Raw genomic sequence first — 13,905 nt, forward strand, 5'->3', positions numbered from 1 at the left:
AGCAAAGGGGCTTAGGAGAGCTTTGTGAATAAATTGCTGAGACAAAATGCCACAATATCCAGGACTAATTTAAATTTAAAAAAAAAGAGACACTAAAAGGATGTCCCAAATAGATTATGCAGACATTCTTTGCGTTCTGGGTTTCATAAGATAAAGTGCTAATAGTGTCCAAAGAGGAGACAATAATGCATTTTCTAATCATATTAATGCAAACCAAAATTAGGGACTTAGTGTGTAACCTTGACATACAGTACAGTATTTCTAATCCTGCAACTCCTCGATATCAAGAGTTGAGTCTTCCCAATGCTCATGGCAGAAACTTGCAAAAAAATCCCGAGTGGTGGTTTTTTTCCTTATTCATGGCTGGCCAATTAACAAAAATAGCTATAAATAAACTGCTGAGTTTAAAATGGTTCAGTGTTACATTTTAACAACTGTAGAGAGAAAGACTTGTTAGATCACAAGAACTGGAAACAACAAGCACGTGCTTTCTTTTCTTCTCCATTGCTGCTTTATGATGTGATTACAATTACATCAAACTGATGTGAGACTGTAACTGATCCTTCCTTCCACTTTTTATCCCAGCATATTTCTGTCTTCTTCCTCATGCCTAAACTAACACCATAGGGGGACAGGGTCTATGCTACGGCTGACTGTGCAATCAATCAATGAATATCAATGATGGCAGAAGAAAAATAAAGTGACTGGGGGCAGGAATACTCTGCCTGAAAGCAGCTCAGATCACCATGAGCCAAGTGTGAAATTAGACCCTAGCTGTCTTTAATAGCCAGACCAGTCATCCCCAGGGTACTCAGCCCCCTCAGCTAGAAGACAGGGATGGGGAGCAGAATGGAGCCCCCATAATCCAGGAGGAAGCAGTTAACGACCTGCTACGCCACCTGGACACTCACAAGTCTATGGGGCTGGATGGGATCCACCCGAGAGTACTGAGGGAGCTGGTGGAGGAGCTTGCCAAGCCACTCTCCATCATCTATCAGCAGTCTTGGTTAACAGGAGAGGTCCCTGATGACTGGAGGCTTGCCAATGTGACGCCCATCTACAAGAAGGGCCGGAAGGAGGATCCAGGGGACTACAGGCCTGCCAGCCTGACCTCGGTACTGGGGAAGGTTATGGAGTGGTTCATCTTGAGTGCGCTCAACAGGCATGTGCAGGTGAACCAGGGGATCGGGCCCAGCCAGCATGGGTTCATGAAAGGCAGGTCCTGCTTGACCAACCTGATCTCCTTCTATGACCTGTTGACCCACATGGTGGATGAGGGAAAGGCTGTGGATGTCATCTACCTGGACTTCAGCAAAGCCTTTGACACCATCTCCCATAGCATTCTTCTTAGGAAGCTGGCAGCTCATGGCTTGGACGGGTGTACTCTTCGCTGGGTAAAACACTGGCTGGGTGGCCAAGCCCAGAGAGCAGTGGTGAATGGAGTTAAGTCCAGTTGGTGGCCGGTCACGAGCGGTGTTCCCCAGGGCTCTGTTTTGGGGCCAGCCTTGTTTAACATCTTTATCAATGATCTGGATGAGGGGATTGAGTGCGCCCTCAGTAAGTTTGCAGATGACACCAAACTGGGTGGGAGTGTCGATCTGCTGGAGGGTAGGATGGCCCTGCAGAGGGACCTGGACAGGCTGGATCGATGGGCCGAGGCCAACTGTATGAGGTTCAACATGGCCAAGTGCCGGGTCCTGCACTTGGGTCACAACAACCCCATGCAACGCTACAGGCTTGGGGAAGAGTGGCTGGGAAGCTGCCTGGCCGAAAAGGACCTGGGGGTGCTGGTTGACAGCTGGCTGAACATGAGCCAGCAGTGTGCCCAGGTGGCCAAGAAGGCCAACAGCATCCTGGCTTGTATCAGGAATAGTGTGGCCAGCAGGAGCAGGGAGGTGATTGTGCCCCTGTACTCGGCGCTGGTGAGGCCGCGCCTGGAATCCTGTGTCCAGTTTTGGGCCCCTCAATACAAGAAGGACATTGAGGTGCTGGAGCGTGTCCAGAGAAGGGCAACAAAGCTGGTGAAGGGTCTGGAGCACAGGCCTTATGAGGAGCGGCTGAGGGAGCTGGGGTTGTTTAGTCTGGAGAAGAGGAGGGTGAGGGGAGACCTTATCTCTCTCTACAACTCCCTGAAAGGAGGTTGTAGTGAGGTGGGTGTTGGGCTCTTCTCCCAAGTAGTTAGCGATAGGAGGAGAGGAAATGGGCTCAAGCTGCGCCAGGGGAGGTTTAGGTTGGATATTAGGAGAAATTTCTTGACGGAAAGGGTAGTCAAGCATTGGAACAGGCTGCCCAGAGAGGTGGTGGAGTCACCATCCCTGGAAGCGTTCAAAAAACAGTTAGACGTGGCACTCTGGGACATGGTTTAGTGGGCATGGGGGTTTTGGGTTGATGATTGGACTGATGGTCTTAGAGGTCCTTTCCAATCTTAATGATTCCTAGTTTTTACAGCAAGCTGGCTGATGTGCTAAGCGATTAGCTTTAAAAGTGATACTCACTGTGAAGACTTTCTCAGGCTGACTACGAGCTCGCATGTTTGTGTCGTGAATTTGCTTGAGTATCATCCAAGCTTCATCATGTTTTCCAACCTAAACATTTGATCAAAGCATTTAAACAAAACATATATTCAGATTAAGATATTCACTATAGTCACTGAACAATCTTAATGCCTGTTATACAGATGTTATGATGTAAACACAGAAATAATTTTGACTGGAATCTAAAAAAACATTTTGAAAGTTATACCTCCAGCAAGAACCGCGGACTTTCTGGCATAAAGGTGAGAGCTACCACAGAAGAGACACAGGGCAGGGCACAGATGATCACAAATACTCGCCAGCTGTGAAACTGGTAGGCAGAGCCCATGCTGAAACTCCATCCTATGAAAGGAAATTCACAAAATGTAGAGAAATAAGGAGTATTGTATGTGGGAGTCTGCAGCTTTTTGGAGATGCAAAACGATACCTGTATCTAAATGAAGCCTGATTGATTTCTATTTCCACAAATATCAGTGATTTCACAAATAATCTTACACTATGAATTTCAACCTCTTGCATGTGACTCATGCTGGAAAATGGCCATATAATGCAGGATGGGAGACTTCCTTACACAGAGGTGAAGCAGCCTCTTTCAAGCCTTTTGGCAAAATCTGCATGAAGGTAGTTTTGTGAACCAAACAGGGACACCATCATCATACATAAGACTATATATACAAAGAAATAGTTTTGTATGATTACTGGAAGAAGGGAGAATTAAAAATCTACACTCAGATGATATATTTTATGGAATTTTATGACCTCTGGGAATGCTGCATCTGTGTGTCTATTCAAGTAAAGGCTTTAAAAAAAATCCATCAAACAATATATTAGCTTTCACCAACACTGACAAAATTGAAACCTAATTGGCTTCTTCAAGTCTTCCTCTTTGAAACTATTTAAGGTAGCAATGAGTATTGGGTATTGAATTCTCATAGCAAATCATTAGCAATCAATAAGAAAGGAAGAAACAGTAAAAATATCAGAAAAACATTCAAACAACAGTACAGTCAAGTCTACAGACTGCTAGAAATGGAAATGCTAAAACCAGAGTAAATTACTCAAAATCTCTATGCTCTTGGACCTTCTCCAAATAAGCAGGCATCTTGTAACTCAGCACTAAAGCACAGGGATATGGTTTACATCTGATCTAATTTACTTTCAATTTTTTTTTGTTTTGAGATGTTTCTGAACTAGTGTTTTCCTTCCATTAGTAGCATGGATGGTTGAGGCCAATGGTTCCTTTAGGTATGGGTGATTAGTATTTTTGAATTTTGAGAGTAGTTTTTATTGTGATATTCACTGTGCTATTTTATAAAAATGAATGTTGCGGGAATAATAATTATCTATATATTTGATTACAAAATATGACAACTGGAATTTTAAGGTTTGCAATTCTGTCATTATTATTAACAAAGAGTTAATTTCAGTATGCTTAATAATAGTCTCCTAATGTAATGCAGTGCAACACATAAACCATTTACAGTGCCCAACTTTGGTTTCCATCTTCTTCTAGAGCACTATACCACTCCTTCAGTTCTGTTAAAAGTAGACTGACAGCCGTCCCCCTGCCCCATAACTAGATGTGCAGGAAAAAATATTCAGTATTTAAACTTATATCTGAGATGGACAACCTTAACATTGAAGTAGAGAGAATTATAATTATATAAAGAGGTTAAGAAAAAAGTACTATAGGAAAAAACCTCTCCTCATCTGAAAAATTGTTCTTGAGATATATCTGAGTGCTGACTAATAACACGCAGTAGAAGCCATTGTTAAAATATACTGAGAAGAACATAAAAGGAAATACTGGAAAACCTGTATGTGAAACTGCAGGGCTGGTGGTTCAACTTTTTAATAAAATATCTGATTGGGTGGTATATTATGACTGGACTATTGAAATGCTAGAATTTTAAGAAATTTAAGAATTTCTCTTAAGAAAGAGAAAAATATGATTTGGGTAACTACCTGACCTTTTAGTCTGGCTTCAATACAGAAGAATCTTTCAAGTATAATTTTCAAGGAAAACTTATTAAAAGCAGAGTGGAAGATAAGAATAACAATAAATGACAGAAGCGGTTACTGGAAGAAAATGGAATCCTGGCTAATGAAAGAGCTGATGCTGGATTCATCTGATATATTTCTTTGCTAACTGATTTTTCTAGACAAAAGACATGGTAAATTAAATCTGTCTGGATTTTGGTAAACAACTGGTACAACATGGTACCAAAGGGCCTATTAAATAGTTCTTCAAAGGAGGTATTCATCTGTTAAATGTATAGTGTATTTTGGAATTTAAAGATCTCATGCTGTGGATCATAAATACGTTCTTAGAAAAAAAAAATCCTTTCTCTTATTAAAGTACTTACATGCTACAATATAAAAAATACAGTCATTTGCCCTTTATCAACAGCTCAGTGAAACATTTTGAACTGCAGACTTGGGAACCTGTTTTTCCTGGTCTCCTACAAACTTTCTGTTTCTGTAAATGATATCAACTTGCTCTACAGCCTCATTTAGCCCTGACATATTTACCCCAGGAAGACAGAGGTAAAATCATTATTGGCAATGATCTTGGAATGTCACGTTACTTTTTTTTATAAGTAAGGCTCCAGATAAACATACCTCCCCCCTCCAAAGTTCCCTCCAACAGAAGGGAACTGTCCAAAGAAGCTGTCTAAAATGTCATGTTAAATTTTATTCCAAAATAGAACTTGGAATGAAAATTTAAGATTTAAAAAAAAAAAAAACCAAACAGAAAAGGATGTAAAAGTGTATTAAAAATTTGCTTTTACTGACTTTTGGAAAATGTCAACTTTTAATCTTATGGAATTTCAAACCTTAAATAATATGGGCATACTTTTCATCTAAATTGGGAAGGGAAGGAAATAAAGAAGGAAAGGTTTACAGTGAGTTACTGAGGCAATTAGAAACCATACCTATGTTTTGGGTATTGTGTACACATTCTATTATAATCATTAGAATTATATTCTTCATTATATATTTTAAACTATAGTACAAAATCACCTGATATAGAACTTGCAAAATTATTTCCTTTTAGTTAGATTAATTTTTGGTCAGAGCAGTGGGCTCATCTGACTCGCTGGGCAGTGGCGCAACTGCTAGTGTCATGGGAAAGGAGGCACAGGACTGGGGTTTTCATCTCTCAGAACAGCACGATCAAGGTACTGGCTCTTGTTGTCATTAGAAACTGTCCCAGAAATACACAGAACCACTAGTATATTTAGACAATCTGCCTTTTATCACTCTGGCTTGTGTTTTGTAAGACTGAGCTGTAGAAAGGGCACTTCTGTAGTAAATTAAACCAACCTGGCTTTATATCTGTTCTAAAACAACAGCAACATCTTGTGCTCTGTAGCCAGTCCTGAAAACACTGGTAATAATTTATTTTAAGGTGTCATTTATTAATGTAAGTGAACCATACTACACAATTAAAAGCAATGAGTGCACCATTCATCCTGCTGTCATCCTGACAACCTGCAAAACATCTTTTTTACTCCTCAAAATATCTGAGGGGCTTGTCAAGTGAAATGTTCATGATGGGTTTTATTGCTCTTATTCCATCTTTTTCTCTATGCATTGTATTAGCTTCTGCAATTTATCTCATGATTTAACATATCTGCTGAATTAATGATAGTAGTGAATGTCAGAATTATAAGGAAGCAATTGGTAGAAAAAATGGCAGCTGCAACACAGCTTTCTTGAGGCTGCTCTCCTGTCTATTCCAGCGCCACATGCTAGATCAGCAAAACAAACATAATTTTTAAATGCAGAGCAAGTTTAGATTTATTCTTATGTTTAACACATCTCATTTTCCTAGGTCATGAGCTAATCTGGAAAATGGAGCAATAAGAGTAGTTCTGAATTTAGCTCACAAAGTGGCCTTCATTCCTACTGTAAGTAAGTCTTGAAACCAAATGGAAGTGTGTTCTTGTCTGTAACTCAATTTGCTTCTCCCATCCCTGATTGATGATTTTATCATCCCTGATAAGGATTTTATGGCATGGTTAGCTAAAGACTGACCAGTCGTGATAACAATGTATTCAGCAGGAATTGGAGGAACTGGATTTATGGCAGTGTCAGAAATTGTCAAAAGCCAAGTTTGCATAAATTCTTGTCTTTTGGTAGATCAAGGGAAGGAGTAGACGCAAGAACATCCCTAAAATTAGGGGCAGAGGAGAAACATCACCAAGGAGTTTATAGGAATTCATAGATTACATAGCTTCTGCAGAATCCTTTCTATAACTTTCTAACATTGCTTATTTCTGTTTTAACACATGATCTTTCGTCAGAACTCAGCTCTCTAGACTCAATTTTTAATGTTTTAAATTTGAGAAAATTCCAAGATGTGTGATTGATCCATAGCATGTTGGGTAAACAATTGGCTGACGGGTTGGGCTCAAAGAGTTACAGTAAATGGGGTTACATGAGGCTGGCGGCCAGTCACCAGTGCGGTTCCCCAGGGCTCAGTTTTAGGGCCAGTGCTCTTTTTATGTTTTTATAAACGATCTGCATGCAGGAATCAAATGTACCTTAAGTAAGTTTGCCGATGATGCTAAACGAGGAGGAGCTGTGGACTCCCTCAAGGGTAGAGAGGCCTTACAGAGAGATCTGGATAGACTAGAGAGCTGGGCAATCACCAACCATATGAAATTTAACAAGAGCAAGTGCCGGATTCTCCACCTGGGACAGGGTAATCCTGGTTATACCTACGAGAGGCTGGAGAGCAGCCCCGCGGAAAGAGATCTGGGGGTTTGGGTTGAGGGCAAGTTGAATATGAGTCAACAGTGTGCCCTGGCAGCCAAAAGGGCCAACCGGGTCCTGGGGTGCATCAAGCACAGCACAGCTAGCCGGTCGAGGGAGGTGATTGTCCCCCTCTACACTGCACTGGCGTGGCCCCACCTCGAGCACTGTGTGCAGTTTTGGGTGCCTCAATATAAGAAGGTGTCGTGGTTTAGCCCCAGCCAGCAACTAAGCACCACGCAGCCGCTCGCTCACTCCCCCTACCCCGATGGGATGGGGGAGAGAATTGGAGGAGTAAGAGTGAGAAACACTCCTGGGCTGAGATAAGAACAGTTTAATAATTGAAGTAAAGTAAAATAGTAATGCTAATAGTAACAGTATAATAATGATAATAATAATAATGATACACGAAACAAGTGATGCACAATGCAATTGCTCACCACCCGCCGACCGATACCCAGACAGTTCCCGAGCAGCGATCGCTGCTCCCCGGCCAACCCCCCCCAGTTTATATACTGAGCATGACGTCATATGGTATGGAATAGCCCTTTGGTCAGTTTGGATCAACTATTCTGGCTGTGCCCCCTCCCAGTTTCTTGTGCGCCTGGCAGAGCATGGGAAGCTGAAAAAGTCCTTGACTAGCATAAGCAGTACTCAGCAACAACTAAAAACATCAGCCTGTTATCAACATTCTTCTCCTACTAAATCCAAAACACAGCACTATGCCTGCTGCTAGGAAGAAAATTAACTCTATCCCAGCCGAAACCAGGACAGTATCCACCCCTTATTCTATACCATCTACGTCATGCACAGGCCCTCCCCTTTCCAATGTGTTCCAATTAATCACCACCCCTTTCCCTATCTTGATATACACACAGATATCATTCCCTTCGTCTATGGCCCATCCCTCTAAAAATGTCCATTGAGTTCATTTAGCCCATGACTTTGGGTTCCATCTGTCATCACAGTCTTTCAGAGCAGGAGAGGTGGTGTGCAGTGTTGGACTGTTGCATGCTGAAGTCAGTTCTCATTCCAACATGGTTTCATCAAAGTTCATTTTCCTTAGGCTGGGCAATTCTTACTGCAATACCATTGATGCGGCATATAGCAATCATAATATATAGTATTATATACTTAATATTAACCTACTATATTATTATATTAACATGCAGTTAAGAGATAACATATAGTTAAGAGATAACATACAGTATTATAAAGCAATTAATATTATACAATTCAGTTCATTGGCTATTTTCACCCAAAATCAAATTCCCTTGAGGTACACATTGGGCTTCCCCATCCTTTCGCATCACCCACCAAGTGCACCCAGGTCCTTGAGCAAAAGCAATCCCACGAATGGGTTTGCCTTTGCCAGAGGGGGAAGTAACCCAGACTGTCTTCCCCAGCATATTTTTCATGTGCACTACAGGAACTTTATCTCCTTCTACAGTACGTAAAAGTTTTGATTGGGCAGGGCCAGCTCGATTGGCAGATCCCCTGGTGTTGACTAACCAGGTGGCTTTTGCTAAATGCGTATCCCAATGTTTAAACGTCCCACCACCCATTGCTCTCAGGGTAGTCTTTAACAATCCATTGTATCGCTCAATTTTCCCGGAGGCTGGTGCATGGTAAGGGATGTGATACACCCACTCAATGCCGTGCTCTTTGGCCCAGGTGTCTATGAGGTTGTTTCGGAAATGAGTCCCGTTGTCTGACTCAATTCTTTCTGGGGTGCCATGTCGCCACAGGACTTGCTTTTCAAGGCCCAGGATGGTGTTCCGGGCGGTGGCATGGGGCACGGGATATGTTTCCAGCCATCCAGTGGTTGCTTCCACCATGGTGAGCACATAGCGCTTGCCCTGGCGGGTCTGTAGGAGCATGATGTAATCAATCTGCCAGGCCTCCCCATATTTATATTTTAGCCATCGTTCACTATACCCAAGGGGCTTGAACTGCTTGGCTTGTTTGATTGCAGCGCATGTTTCACACTCATGAATAACCTGTGCAATACTGTCCATAGTTAAGTCCACCCCTCGATCACGAGCCCATTTATACGTTGCATCCCTTCCTTGATGGCCTGAGGCATCATGGGCCCACCGAGCTATAAATAATTCACCCTTATGTTGCCAGTCCAAATCCACCTGAGCCACTTCAATCTTAGCAGCCTGATCTACTTGCTGGTTGTTTTGATGTTCTTCAGTGGCCCGACTCTTAGGTACATGAGCATCTACATGACGAACTTTTACAACCAGGTTCTCTACCCGGGCAGCAATATCTTGCCACAATGCGGCAGCCCAGATTGGTTTGCCTCTGCGCTGCCAGTTGCTCTGCTTCCATTGCTGCAGCCACCCCCACAGGGCATTTGCCACCATCCATGAGTCAGTATAGAGATAAAGGACTGGCCACTTTTCTCGTTCAGCAATATCTAAAGCCAGCTGGATGGCTTTCACCTCTGCAAACTGACTCGACTCCCCTTCTCCTTCAGCAGTTTCTGCGACTTGTCGTATAGGACTCCATACAGCAGCTTTCCACCTCCGATGCTTTCCCACGAGACGACAGGACCCATCAGTGAACAGGGCATATTGCTTTTCATTTTCTGGCAATTTATTATACAGTGGGGCCTCTTCAGCACGTGTCACCTCCTCCTCTGGTGATATTCTAATGTTTTTTCCTTCTGGCCAGTCCATGATCACTTCCAAGATTCCTGGGCGACTGGGGTTTCCTATTCGAGCCCGTTGTGTGATCAATGCAACCCACTTACTCCATGTAGCATCAGTTGCATGATGTGTAGAGGGGACCCTCCCTTTGAACATCCAGCCCAACACTGGCAGTCGGGGTGCCAGCAGGAGCTGTGCTTCAGTACCAACCACTTCTGAAGCAGCTCGAACCCCTTCATATGCTGCCAGTATCTCTTTCTCAGTTGGAGTGTAGCGGGCTTCGGATCCTCTGTATCCCCGACTCCAAAACCCTAGGGGTCGACCTCGAGTCTCCCCTGGTGCTTTCTGCCAGAGGCTCCAGGTAGGGCCATTCTCCCCGGCTGCAGTGTAGAGCACATTTTTAATATCCTGCCCTGCCCGGACTGGCCCAAGGGCTACTGCATGAACTATCTCACGTTTAATTTGTTCAAAGGCTTGTTGTTGCTCAGGGCCCCATTTGAATTCGTTCTTCTTCCGGGTCACTTGATAGAGAGGGCTTACGATCTGACTGTAATTTGGAATATGCATTCTCCAAAACCCCACAACGCCTAAGAAAGCTTGTGTTTCCTTTTTGCTAGTTGGTGGGGACATAGCTGTTATTTTGTTGATCACATCCATTGGGATCTGACGACGTCCATCTTGCCATTTTATTCCTAAAAACTGGATCTCCTGTGCAGGCCCCTTGACCTTACTCTGTTTTATGGCAAAACCAGCCTTCAGAAGGATTTGGACTATTTTCTTTCCCTTCTCAAAAACTTCTTCTGCTGTATTGCCCCACACAATGATGTCATCAATGTACTGCAGATGTTCTGGAGCTTCACCCTGTTCCAGTGCTGTCTGGATCAGTCCATGGCAAATGGTGGGGCTGTGCTTCCACCCCTGGGGCAGTCGGTTCCAGGTGTACTGAACACCCCTCCAGGTAAAAGCAAACTGGGGTCTGCACTCTGCTGCCAAAGGAATGGAGAAAAATGCATTAGCAATATCAATTGTGGCATACCACTTAGCTGCCTTTGACTCCAGTTCATATTGAAGTTCTAGCATGTCTGGCACGGCAGCACTCAGCGGCGGTGTAACTTCGTTCAGGCCACGGTAGTCCACTGTTAGTCTCCACTCCCCATTAGACTTTCGCACTGGCCATATGGGACTGTTAAAGGGTGAGCGAGTCTTGCTGATCACTCCCTGGCTCTCCAGTCGACGAATCAGGTTATGGATGGGAATCAGGGAGTCTCGGTTGGTGCGATATTGCCGCCTGTGCACAGTTGTGGTAGCAATCGGCACCTGTTGTTCCTCAACCTTCAGCAACCCTACAATTGAAGGGTCCTCTGAGAGACCGGGCAAGGTGGACAACTGTTTAATTTCCTCTGTCTCCAAAGCAGCTATACCAAAAGCCCACCGGTACCCTTTTGGGTCCTTGAAATACCCTCTCCTGAGGTAGTCTATGCCAAGGATGCACGGAGCATCTGGGCCAGTCACAATGGGGTGCTTTTGCCACTCATTCCCAGTTAGGCTCACTTCAGCTTCCAGTACAGTTAGCTGTTGGGATCCCCCTGTCACTCCAGAAATACAAATGGGTTCTGCCCCTCTATAGTTTGATGGCATTAGCGTGCACTGTGCACCAGTGTCCACTAGAGCCTTATACTCCTGTGGGTCTGACGTTCCAGGCCATCGAATCCACACAGTCCAGTAAACCCGGTTGTCCCTTTCCTCCACCTGGCTGGAGGCAGGGCCCCTCTAACACTGGTCACAGTATTCGTTGTTCACTTCCTGTAAATGTGAATCAAAAGTTCCCTGATCAAGGTCGGAAGTAAAATTAGCCCTCTTACTCTGTCTCGGGAACTGCTCACTGGAAACTGGAGCTGCAATTTTCCTGGGAGAACCGCCTTTTCTAATAGTTTTTCCTTGCAATTCACGCACCCGTGCCTCTAAGGTTGAGGTGGGTTTTCCATCCCACTTTCTCATGTCCTCTCCATAATCACGCAGGTAAAACCACAGGGTGCCCCGTGGTGTGTATCCTCTATATCCTCTCTCTTGAGCATAGGGACGTTGACTCCTAATGGCTGAGACACTGGTCCGTGCAGGTGGGGAGTAGGACAGATCCTCTCTGAGTTGTTGGAACTCTTGGCATATTTTTTCAGACAGTTTTTCCACAGCCGAGACACAGGCCCGTAGGGAGGAAGAGAGCTTTTCTTCGTAGTCCCGGAGTTGTCTAGCCACTTCATCCACCGTTGGTGCCTCGTCGTCTTTCCAGGCTAGTATTGCCAACGAGTTGGAATACGATGCTGGTGCGCTCCGTACCACCTTCCGCCACATGGACTGTGTGCACCTGACTTCATCTGGGTCTTTGGTTAACCGCTCATCATTCAGGTCACTGTAAATCACCTCCAGCACGCCTAATTCCCTCAGGTACTGGATACCTTTCTCTACGGTGGTCCATTTGCTTGGGCGGTATAAAACATCCTCCTTGAAGGGATACCTTTCCTTCACGCTTGACAGAAGTCGCCTCCAGAGGCTGAGCGGTTTTGCCCCTTTTCCAATTGCTTTGTCAATGCCCCCTTCCCTGGAAAGGGATCCCAGCTGCTTGGCTTCCCTACCCTCTAAATCCAGGCTACTGGCCCCGTTATCCCAGCATCGGAGCAGCCAGGTGATGATGTGCTCGCCTGGATGACGACCAAAATCTTTTCGCATATCTCGCAGCTCACTCAGGGATAGGGATCGGGTGGTCACCATCTCATTTATGGGTTCTTCCTCCTCTGGTTCTCGTGATGGCCCTGGTTCATCTTCATCCCTTACTAAACGAACTGATTTCCTCGTGTATTTTTTCTTCTGTATAGGGGCAACTGATACCGGCGCAGGTTGGTTCTCTGGTTTAGCCACAGTGTCTGTCACTGGGGTTTGAGTAGCCGCAGTGCTCATGGCTGTGGCTGGAGTAGCCACAGTGCCTGGGGCAGGGGTTTGAGTAGCTGCAAGGCCTGTAGTGGGGGTTGGAGTAGCCGCAGGGCCTGTAGTGGGGGTTTGAGTAGCCACAGTGCTTGTTGTTTTGTCATCAGATCCAGAGACCTTCTCTTTCTTTTGAGGGTACTGATTAGCGTTGACCACGGCTCGATAGGCATGGGCCAGTCCCCAGCATGTTGCAATGATTTGTGTCTCTCTGGAGCTACCAGGGTGACAACATACTTCTTCCAAATACTTTACTAATTCTTCAGGATTCTGCACTTGTTCAGGGGTGAAGTTCCAAAACACTGGAGGTCCCCACTGCCCTAGGTACTTGCGCATACGATCCCACACACCCTGCCACTCATAACTATCCAGCCTTGGGGTAGATCTCTGGATGGTATTTTTAAACTGCTTACTGACCTTTATCAAAATGGAAACAACATTCCCAAGAATTATCAATAGAAGTATCTTAACTGCCCAGGGGTGTTCAAGATACAGGAAAGTTGTTGTAATGAAGGAGGAAACATCATAGAAGAAAGCAGCAAAGGTGCCATTCTGTATTTCCTCCACAACAAGCCTCTCAGAGTAAGAAGTATAATTGCTAACTCTCTCTATGAGGTAGTACCCGAAGTACAGTAGTGACTTCTGTATGAAACCCAAATACCAAAGAATGCTCAAGGTCAGGGCTTTGATAAGGAGCCTCCCAAGCAAAAGATCATGAATCACTGCAGAGCATAGCACACTACACAAACTGACAGCAAGCTTTAACGCGTGCTGCAAAAAAAAAAAACATGGTGCAGATCAGAAGAACTAATATCGTGACCGGCAACTGTTAACAGACTCCTTAATACACTCTGATTAATCTGTTGTTATCTCAAGCCCCACGTTGGGCGCCAAAAAGGACTGTCGTGGTTTAGCCCCAGCCAGCAACTAAGCACCACGCAGCCGCTCGCTCACTCCCCCTACCCCGATGGGATGGG

General features: G+C 44.6%; 1 protein-coding gene across 1 annotated transcript in view; it reads right to left on the minus strand.

Annotated features, from left to right (window-relative positions):
* The window catches only part of LOC142596485 (synaptic vesicle glycoprotein 2C-like), a 91,880-nt gene that overhangs the window by 24,115 nt on the left and 53,860 nt on the right, over positions 1-13,905 (minus strand). Inside the window, exons 4-5 of the mRNA XM_075725607.1 lie at positions 2,743-2,876; positions 2,496-2,585 (exon numbers count right to left, since the gene is read on the minus strand). Coding sequence (XP_075581722.1) covers positions 2,496-2,585; positions 2,743-2,876 — 224 coding nt within the window. The remainder of the gene's footprint in view (positions 1-2,495; positions 2,586-2,742; positions 2,877-13,905) is intronic.

Source organism: Pelecanus crispus, chromosome W (assembly GCF_030463565.1).
Source record: "Pelecanus crispus isolate bPelCri1 chromosome W, bPelCri1.pri, whole genome shotgun sequence".
NCBI classification, from domain to species: Eukaryota; Metazoa; Chordata; class Aves; order Pelecaniformes; family Pelecanidae; genus Pelecanus; species Pelecanus crispus.